The sequence below is a fragment of the Hippoglossus hippoglossus genome, chromosome 7 (genome assembly GCF_009819705.1).
Source record: "Hippoglossus hippoglossus isolate fHipHip1 chromosome 7, fHipHip1.pri, whole genome shotgun sequence".
NCBI classification, from domain to species: Eukaryota; Metazoa; Chordata; class Actinopteri; order Pleuronectiformes; family Pleuronectidae; genus Hippoglossus; species Hippoglossus hippoglossus.
The window spans coordinates 23,773,432-23,784,025 of NC_047157.1; the positions used below are offsets into that span (position 1 = coordinate 23,773,432).

At 41.6% G+C, this 10,594-nt stretch overlaps 2 protein-coding genes across 2 annotated transcripts in view; both read left to right on the plus strand.

Annotated features, from left to right (window-relative positions):
• Positions 1-4,261, plus strand: part of spats2 (spermatogenesis associated serine rich 2) — a 31,918-nt gene extending 27,657 nt beyond the window's left edge. The window contains exons 14-15 of the transcript XR_004614333.1: positions 1,591-1,602; positions 4,252-4,261. The gene's annotated coding sequence lies outside the window, so the exon portion shown is untranslated. The remainder of the gene's footprint in view (positions 1-1,590; positions 1,603-4,251) is intronic.
• Positions 4,262-6,297: 2,036 nt separating this feature from the next.
• On the plus strand, positions 6,298-10,530 carry ormdl2 (ORMDL sphingolipid biosynthesis regulator 2). Its single transcript, XM_034589589.1, has 4 exons — positions 6,298-6,426; positions 8,335-8,509; positions 8,712-8,863; positions 9,867-10,530. The coding sequence occupies exons 2-4, from the start codon at positions 8,336-8,338 to the stop codon at positions 10,000-10,002; spliced, it is 462 nt and encodes a 153-aa protein (XP_034445480.1). The 5' UTR covers positions 6,298-6,426; position 8,335; the 3' UTR covers positions 10,003-10,530.
• The last annotated feature ends 64 nt before the right edge of the window (positions 10,531-10,594 follow it).

Genomic DNA, 10,594 nt, shown 5'->3' on the forward strand with positions numbered 1-10,594 from the left:
GGGAGCTGCAGACAGGGAGGCGTTCAAGAGCTGCAGACATTTACATTTGTCATTTAGCTGACGCTTTTATCCAAAGCGACTTACAATAAGTGCATTCAACCATGAGGGTACAAAGCCAGAACAACAAGAATCAAGAAAGTACAATTTCTTCAAAAAAGCCAAACTACAAAGTGCTGTAAGTAAGTGCCATTTAAGTGCTACTAAATTGTAAGTTTAAACTTTTATTCAAGACAGAGAGACGTTCAAGAGCTGCAGACAGAGAGCTGCAGACAGGGAGCTGCAGACAGAGAGCTGCTGACAGGGAGGCGTTCAAGAGCTGCAGACAGGGAAACTTTCAAGAGCTGCAGACAGAGAGCTGCAGACAGAGAGCTGCAGACAGGGAGGTGTTCAAGAGCTGCAGACAGGGAGCTGCAGACAGAGAGCTGCAGACAGAGAGCTGCAGACAGGGAGGTGTTCAAGAGCTGCAGACAGGGAGCTGCAGACAGAGAGCTGCAGACAGGGAGGTGTTCAAGAGCTGCAGACAGGGAGGTGTTCAAGAGCTGCAGACAGGGAGCTGCAGACAGGATGCGTTCAAGAGCTGCAGACAGAGAGCTGCAGACAGGATGCGTTCAAGAGCTACAGACAGAGAGCTGCTGACAGGGAGGCGTTCAAGAGCTGCAGACAGAATGCATTCAAGAGCTGCAGACAGAGAGCTGCAGACAGGGAGGCGTTCCAGAGCTGCAGACAGAGAGCTGCAGGGAGGGTGTGTTCAAGAGCTGCAGACAGGGGGTGTTCAAGAGCTGCCAGGGAGGTGTGATGATGAAACATTTTATTAGTATAAATAAATAGATTACTAGATGCAGGAATAGTTAATAAAATACATAAAATAAGAATATCTATTGTATTTTTTCAAACATTCACAATGTTGTGTATTAAAATTTGAATCTAAGTGGTTTTAGTGTACTTTTATCTAGATTAATTGGCCGTGGCTTTAAAATGTATTAATTTCCTCAACATGCTTAAGTTCTAAGTAATATTAAGTGTTAAGAAACAAAGTATTTGCATTTCTTTTGAGTTTTTATAAATCTCATATTTTTGTTCTATAATGTAACAGTGCCATATGGTTTGTATTTATATAGCACCTTTCTAGTCTTGATGACCACTCAAAGCTCTTTACAGTACAGTTGTACATTCACCCATTCACACACACATTCATACAGTGCATCTATTAGCAGCACTTTGTTGTTCTATGAGGGGCAATTCGGGGTTCAGCATCTTGCCCAAGGACACTTCGGCATGCAGATGGGAAAGATTGGGGATCGAACTGCCGACCTTCAGGTTGGAGGACGACCGCTCTACCCCTCAGCGTTCTGCATATGCAGGAGGAACGTATTCATTTTATTAATAATAAGGATAATTCAATAATTCAAGACCAATGAACAGAAATAATGATAAAAATGCACACAAAAAATAATGATGTAAATAGCTATTATTACTATTTAAAGGAGGGATGGTGCAGAGGTCATTGGAGACTTATGATAAAGTTAAGAAACCAGCTGGAATTAATAACCATGACAGCCACATCTGTAATTCCACTTTACAGAATAACAGAACATGGGAAATGTATGTAAGGAAGTATGAGCTCATCTTATGCCTTCACTCATCAGTTTCCTTTTATGGTTCATTTGAAGTGAAGCTGTTTTTCTCTGGTAGAGAAAAGGTGGCAGATGGAAAGTTTGGTCCAAACTCTGAATTCAGATCCAATCTCATCTCTTGAGCACGGCAGTGAAACTCTGTTAAATCCCAACTATATTAATTAGTGTATTAATTAGTGTATCATATATATATATATATCCTCCACATAGCAGGTATACATCAGCCACTACTTTTATTTAAAGGTAAATGAAATCAAATCATTTGCAATAGGTTATAATCTGAGGACAGTAGTGACTTTGTGATGTGCATTCGGTCATCATGACTCACCGGCTTCTTCCTGTGTGATGCACTCGATGTGAACTCACCTGAGGGATGCCCAGGAAATCCCTCCTCGCCCACGCACGTGAGGCGCGCGTCCCGGCTCATTTAAAAGCAGCCGCCGGACACTGAGTCCATCACTGACGGGGACGAGCAGGAGCAACAAGGACGCAGCCACATCACCTCTGACACCCACCATGAGCTTCTCTGTGTTCACTGCGCTGCTCTGGCTGTTTGCCTCCGCCTCCTGCGCCCCCACCGCCGGCCCCGCGCTGCAGGATGCATGTGCGGCGGTCCGGCACAGCTCCCTGGAGCTCAACCGCCTGGCTAAAGCCTTTTCTCTGCAGGTTAGTGCTGTTTGTATGAATGTGTTTGCAATTACTGATGCAGAACATGTAGAAATAACCTGAACATAGTTTTCTTCACTCATATTATATAGCTGTACACTGGCATGATTAATACTGACGGAATATTGGCTGTATTTCTAATGAGTGTGTTTGGAATTATTGATTATAGATGAAAAATATATGAAAATAACCTTTACACACAGAATTTGATGATAGTTTTTGGTCAGTCAGAATGTACTTTGTATAGCTGTACACTGGCTAAATATTAACTGAACATTGGCTTTAATTTAAATGGATTTTTTTTAATGGATGATTTTGGAATTATTGATTCAAAATATATAGAAATAACATTAACATACATACATTTTACATAAATTATTATTTTGTATAAGCTGAATTACTGTACTGACCGTGCCTCCACTCATATGATCTGTAGGCACTGAATGGACCCACAGAAGAACATCTACCTGTTTGGATGGAGGCCCAGGACAAGTGTGATCCTGCGACGCTCAAACATACATCTGAAGTAAGCAACAGATTTACAAACCAGAAATAGCACATTAATGTCAGCATATGGTTGTGTATGAACATGATAGTCATCAAGAGGAGATGAGTTCCTGATGTTGAAGTTCCTCTCTCCATTCTCAGCCATGCATTGAGAAGATCCTCAGCGTCCTGACGAGCTACAACGCTGCAGTGAAGAGAGTTTCTGGATTTCAGAGCTGCAAAGGGTTTCCGAGCGAAGTGCTGCCAGCGATTCAGAAACTGCACAAAGACCTGAGCACATGTGTGAAGTCGAAGGGAGGGAAGGATCACGTGAAGGTAAAACCATTTTAATTTGGCTGAGAACATTTTAATTTTGAATTGGAGGGTGTATTTTATCATTAGACTCTGTAGATTTGTTTGACTCAGTTTTTTTTTAAATTTTATTCTACAGGAGTTCCAAGAAGAGACCCAGCCCGTCCCTCTCTGGAAGGAGGCTCTGCTGTGCAACGACACCAAGCACAGACTCTTCTCCTTCTCCATCCTCACCGCTCGTGTCTTCGCTGTTGGAGATCCGGCTCATCACACAACAGGCTTCTCTCAGAAATGTAGAGCACCGCGTGTTTTAAGTGTCGGCTGATTCTGCAGCTGGGAAGCATCCTGTAAGCCTATTTGATCACATTGATCAAAGTATATCTGTTGCAGCATTCAGTGGCTGATCATGTAGATACAGCAGTGTTTTTACTCTGCAATATCTGCCATGTATTTCCAATGGAATTATTATATTATATTATATGTATTCATTTATATATTTATTGTATTTATTGATTATTTATTGATTATTTTATGTATTTATGCATATTGATTATGTGGAAAATATACAATCTCCATAATAAACAATCATTAATCACATCATCAATTGCAGTGTTGTCCATCAATGATGTCAGAGTATTTTTTGTGAACAGAAAACAGAAAACAATCGAGATAAATAATTCCACACCTGTGCTGAAACCCTTTCTCCAGAACAGCACACTCTGTGTTGAGATAAGAAGGAAGCTGTGCTTTCCTAAAACACTCCTGCTGCTCTTTGGAGATCCACAGCTTCCTGCATACTTCCTCCCCATCAGAGTGGTTATTATTGTGGACGCGCTCACACTCTGATGATGTAACGCTAGTGTAGTGGTAATTCAATGAAAGAAGGAAGGTGTTGCATTTGAAGGGGAAGAGGAAGGCGCAGTGAGCGCATTTGTAAAGATACAGGATTGCTCAACGCGGAAGTTTGCCCCATGAATGACTTATCAACATGTCATCAGATCCACCCTCATTCATCCTGAAGAAAGAAAAATCAAATGATCGTCACAGTAAAGGAAGAAATTATCTATTTATCTCTCTGAACTTTCCAAAAGTGTGTTCCAAGAAATGCGAGGGAGTAAGGAAATAAAAACTGGAGCGGCACAAAGGAGGACAGGAATGCATTTGTAAAATAAAAAACAAGAACTCAGAGTTGGCCGTAACATGAGACACACGGAAGAGTCTGACATGTTACAGTGAGTCACCTGTGGAATTGTATGTTGTAAAAATATGATATCGTGTCATACAGTCTGATTACAGAGACAATGACCTCAATCATGCACTCAGAGTATTGACTGTAAATAAAGATGGATGACGTGTCTCCTTCAAAGTGGCACAGCAGGGGTGCTGTCATATGTGTAAAAGCTTGTCACGTAAAATACTTGTTTGATTTAGTTCTGCTGCAATAATAATACTAAAACGTTATTTGTGTAGCACTTTTAAATACAAGTAACAAAGTGCTTTACAACAAACAATATAAAATTCACAAAAAATCAGAGTAAAGAAATAATAATAATACTGAAACAAATGATAAAAGTTAAAGACATCATACGATAAAAGCTCTTTTTTTATAGAGATGTGTCTTAAGAAGAGAGAGAAAAGAAAGACTCAACCAGCCTGGTTCCCACACATGTTATTTACAGTTCATCACTAATGTGAATTGTACATCGCTTTCATGTTCAATCTCTTCACACACCCCTCGTGTATCAGGAAGTTTTCTTCTTCTCAGAGTGACGGTAAAAGTGCGTTTTGATTTTCATTCCCAAGCATTAGTTATTCACTTGACATTTAAATACCATTTAATTGCATCTCTAAACAGTGGAGGAAGAAGTACTTGTAAAAACAGCAGTGTCAAGAGGTAGAAATACATGGTATTAGTACTCATTACGCAGAAGTATTTCTTGAGGATAATGTATATCACATTGATGCTTGTTGATGTTGTAGCAGGTAAGTGTGGGGCTAGTTTAGACTATACTTACATTTCATCATAGAAGTACTGTAAGGCTGGAAACAACTTTTATTATCAATATGTTGCACAGTTGTTTTCTTTAATAATCAAATAATTCTTCACTTGATTAAAAAACAGATGATTTATGCCAGATTTATCTACCAGCTAATTTTCCATCTGCAGTCCTCGGGCAGGTACACACTACATCTAAAACACAACAAATTCAAAAACTTTCATTTACATACAAGTCTCTCTCACACAAACAGGTATACAGACAAATCTACGAGTACACATCAACCTACACCAGGTCATCCCTTCAATAAATAAATGAAATTCTATAAATAAACAAAGGCTTTTTAAATTCTTCAAACCACTTTGTGTGCCTGGACCTGGATTCTTCACGCCATTATTTTTGGACATACGTTTTCCTCTTGTTTTTGGACCTTTCATTCTACCTGTGTTATCTTGCACACGACAAATGAAACTCTAAACTACTCATGCGGAGAATTAACGGGTGTATTGTGGGAATTACACCAGTACTGAACATACTAGTGCGTGCGTTTTTTGCATGTGTCAGACCATGCACTGATCACTATCTGATGTTAAACAACAAGGGAAGTTTTACACGAGTACACACAAACATATACCAGTACATACATTTAACAAACAAATAAATAAATAAAGGCCTTTTACATTCTTCAAACACTTTGAGTGCCTGGACCTGGATTCTTCACGCCATTGTTTTTGGACTCAAGTTTTCCTCTAGTTTTTGGACCTTTCATTCTACCCGTGTTATCTTGCACACGACAAATGAAACTCTAAACTACTCATGCGGAGAATTAACGGGTGTATTGTGGGAATTACACCAGTACTGAACATACTATCCAGTGGCCTGGGAAGTAGTGCGTGCGGTTTTTTTGCATGTGTCAGACCATGCACTGATCACTATCTGATGTTAAACAACAAGGGAAGTTTTTTACGAGTACACACAAACATATACCATTACATCCATTTAACAAACAAATAAATAAATAAAGGCCTTTGACATTCTTCAAACCACTTTGAGGGCCTGGACCTGGATTCTTCATATCATTATTTTTGGACCTTTCATTCTACCCATGTTATCTTGCACACGACAAATGAAACTCTAAACTACTTTAATTGACAGTGATGTTGAAGCACTGCTCACATGCACGGGTGTGTGGTGCGGATTTGTTGGAACAGCAGCTGCGGATGTCCAGGACTCTGCAGCCGCTGCAGCCTGCAGGCGGTTCCTCTGCGGAGGGAGGGCGGGGCCACGCGAGAAACAAGGAACTTCCTGCTGAGCCACGACAACGGAGGAAGGTAAAGTTTGCTTCGCGGAAACGTGAAGTTTTAAAAGCTTGCACCGACACACGAGTCACGGCTGTTGCCCGGTCGAGCGGAAGGTTCCCACCCCGCCGCTGTTAGGCTGTTGTCCGCGGCCTGGTTTTCTGGGGTTTAACTTGAGCTAACGTTGCCAACCTGTGGATAGCCGCTGCTAGCTAGCTGGCTAATGCTACAAAAGGAGCTAACGTTAGCAGGTCAGGGTTTGAGCTAAAGAGCCGGAGGCGCTGTGTCAACGCTGGTTGTCACGTCACAGTTAAACCTGATTCTGCTTCTTCGGTAAAGTTTAGTTTTTCACTTTGGTTTAATGTTGCTGCGAAGTGATGACAGGACGCGCTTGTTTAATCGCAGGGTAGCGCTCAGGAGGGCGGGGTCATCACCTCGGAGTTGTTGTTAAGATGTTTTGTTTATTTTTCTGCGATTGTTCGTCAGTTCAAACAGAAGCTCACGAGCCTGACGTGGTCCTACAGTATACAGTATTTAGTTCCCCAATGTAAAAGCACATATATGATGAATGATAACTGATTAATCAATTAGTCGTATCACTACGGTGGCCCAGAGAGCTCAACGCGCTGCAATAAGTCATGCAAATACAGAAACTCGCTGCAAATAGCGAAACTGACACCGGAAATCGTTCCAGGGGACCCAAAAAGCGCATGAACCTGCTGCAGTTCAATGCTTTGTGAAGTTCCATCACCACTAATGAGTAGTAGACTTCAGAAAGTTCATAAAGTTTCTGTTCAGTGGCTCACGGTCCCATCACAAATTGTCACTACCACCTTAAGACCTGATGAGCTGCGGTATGCAGACGTGGCTCGAGAGCTTGAGTTTGCCCTGGGGGGGGGGGGGGGGGGGGGTTAGCTGCAGGGGTTTACTTGACCTCCACCATCAGGTTGCTCAAAGATCTGCGGATCCACAAACAAGTCCTGCAGCAGAGCGTAAAAGAAACATCACACACAACATCACACACAACGCTGCAGCCAATGGCTCTGGATCAGGAGGAAAGACCCCAACTGGGCCCCAAGATAATATTAATAAACTTAATTTATATAGCACTTTTAAAAAAAAAAAAACAGAGTTTATAACGTGCTTTGACAACAAAGCAAGAAAAGTAAATAAAAACGTGAACACGTAAAAGCAGTAAAATAGATGCTAGGGACATGCACCCAGGTCTGATCAACCTGTGGTGGGGCCTGCATTAGACACAACTAAAGACATGTCCCTAACATCCGCTGGTGGTCACTAACATCCGCCAACATCAACAGGCTGTAGGCATTAATTAGTGCAGTAGAACATACAAGGGATTTTCAGTGTTTAGTATAAAAAGGCATAGAGGTAATGATGCCTGATTTTACGGAGCCGCCACATGGCTGCCATACAAGCCAGTAGCCAGTCAGATTTACCCACAGCCTGAGCCTAGACTCAGGTTTGGGCCAAAACACTTGATGACGCTAAGATGCACAACTGAAGTTATGTCCCCGCTAGTGGCCGCTAACACCTGCTAACATCTACTGGTAGTTGATAACTTAAATTGTGCAGAAGGCCTTTAAACGTACACGGGATATTCACCATCTTGTCCTATATAAAGTATAAGTACCTAAAGACTTGAGGAAACTGCAAAATATGATGATTTTGAGATGATCTTAGTGGATCAACATGAATATTGAAAACAATTTTAGAATTTAAAATAATCCTTTGCCAAATGTTCTCAAGTCAGCAGGTTCTCTCTTCTCAGGTTTAGGATTGGTCCTGTTTGTTACCTTGTTGTAGAAGCTGTATCTCCAGCGTCCAGGGGCATGAGAGGTCTGTGGGGGCCTCTTGTAACTGCACACTTTGGTTTTCCGCCTCCTGAGCTCTCACACTTTGTGTCTCTCTCTGTGTTTTCAGGATGAATGTGGGTGTAGCTCACAGCGAGGTGAACCCCAACACGCGGGTGATGAACAGCCGGGGGATCTGGCTCACCTACCTGCTCCTGACTGTCGTGTTGCATGTCGTCCTGCTCAGTATACCGTTCTTCACCGTGCCGCTCGTCTGGACCCTCACCAACGTCATCCACAACCTGGTCCGTTAATAATATATTAATGAATACATATTAACTACATGGCCACAGGTAGCGTAACCCGAGCAGTTAGAAGGTTGACAGGTTTTCATGTATTTGTGGTAAATGGTTATGTCTGTAGAGAATTGCTTCCTGAAAACTCCTAGGTCCGTCTTTGTGGCTAACGGTGTCTGTGTTTGTCTGTTGTGTGGTTTCTCTCCTGCAGGTGATGTACCTGTTCCTACACACAGTGAAGGGCACTCCCTTCGAGACACCGGACCAAGGCAAAGCTCGTCTGCTCACACACTGGGAACAGATGGACTACGGTGTCCAGTTCACATCTTCGCGTAAATTCCTCACCATCTCACCAATCGTCCTGTAAGTGGGTGTCTCTGTTTCAGAGTAAACGTGCTGTGAAGTTTGCTCCGTCTTCTTTTTTTTACTATAATGGTGAAATCATATTGTAATTTAATATGGGAGCAGTTGGCTGACATTGGTCTTTCTTGACTCACATCTGTCGCTCATTCCTTTCACTTATCTTGTCAAGTAAATCTTTTTAACATTTACTTGACTGATCTCAATAAAATTCAGTATAGATATTCATGGTTTCCACACAATCCATTTTAATGAATTTGGTGAAACCCCAATTCTTTTCTCTAGCACCGTCATCAGGTTAGTTCTTTGATTCCTTAGTACTTCGTTTTTTTGGCCAAATGTTTACAAAACCAATGACTCTTATCAGTGTTAGCTGTACTTTCAGTGGGGAGATTATTTTCAGAGGGAAGGTTTGAATCATCTCCTCATGATCCAGCAAATGTCAGTTCCACTGTTCGAGCATCTGAGTGCAGCAGAATTAAACTGACACAACGGATTTGGTGAAAAGATGCTTTCAGACCTTCTGCCTCAATTCTCAAAGTACAGCAGTCATCAGTAAACTCAGAGAGAGTTCTCTTCAGATGCAAAGCTAAATGTTCATCATGCAGAAAAGCACTGCAGAGCTCAGTGGAGCACATTCCTCTGTCAAGGTTCCCTTACATTCAATTAAGCTGCACCAAATTTCTCAAACTACTTGATATCAGTTTCCTAAATGTGTCTGATTTTCTCATCAAGAAAAAATATCAAAGTTAAAGAAAGTGAATCTAAATTCCTGGCTCTGCCACCTGATCCGGATTCACACCAAAAGTCAATGGGCTCTTTCCCCACCAAGATTCGTTCTTGCTTACAAACAAACCAACTGAACAGACGGGTGGAGACAACATCTCAACCTCCGTGATGGAGTCTCCCACCATCTTGGGCAGTGTTCTGCATGTGACCATGTGTATTTTGGGTGTGAAGGCTCCAGCAGACATGTTGAATCTGACACACTGTTCTGTCTCCGCAGGTATATTCTTGCAAGTTTCTACACAAAATACGACGCCACACATTTCCTGATCAACACAAGCTCCCTCCTAAGTGTCCTCCTCCCGAAGTTGCCTCAGTTTCATGGAGTGCGGATTTTTGGAATCAACAAATACTGAGAGAACTCTGGATTTTAACCACCAACACTGGACTTGAGTTTTTTTTTTTCTTGTTTCTGTGGAACTATTTTTATGTTGAGAGTTTGAGGAGAAGAGTTTGATTCGTCTTTACTGTACAGACTGTGTGAAGTAATTTATGAAAGCTGCAGTGTGTGCTGCGACGTGCAGCCTGAAAAGTAATTGTTTTCTTTACTGATCTTTCTTACGTGGGTTTGTCTGAAGTCGGACTCTTTGCTGATCTTCAAATATGAGCAACATTTGAACTGCTCTGCTTTTTAAAGGTAATGTGTATTTGTTACTCTGCCACAGACGTAGTTATTTATCACAACTGTGAGTGCCTGGTTGTCGTGTTATGAATGATGGTTTTTCTTGATTTACTATGAAGGATTTACTCGCAGCATTCCTCCAATAAACACTTTCAGTCTTTATTTTGCTATGATACACATAAGTATGTAATTTACTGTTGGATTTTAAATCTCGATGCATTTATACATATTTTCCTGCTTATAAAATGGGCGATGACAGCTACCTGGTGTGGACACGTTGACTTATCTTTATCCCACATGGTCAAGTAGGAAAATAACTATAGTTT

Bases quoted from the DNA above. Each gene is read 5' to 3' on its own strand.
- ormdl2 (XM_034589589.1), top strand. From the start codon at position 8,336: ATGAATGTGGGTGTAGCTCACAGCGAGGTGAACCCCAACACGCGGGTG. The intron at 8,510-8,711 runs GTCCGTTAATAA...TCTCTCCTGCAG, and splicing joins CCAACGTCATCCACAACCTG to GTGATGTACCTGTTCCTACA. The intron at 8,864-9,866 runs GTAAGTGGGTGT...CTGTCTCCGCAG, and splicing joins ACCATCTCACCAATCGTCCT to GTATATTCTTGCAAGTTTCT.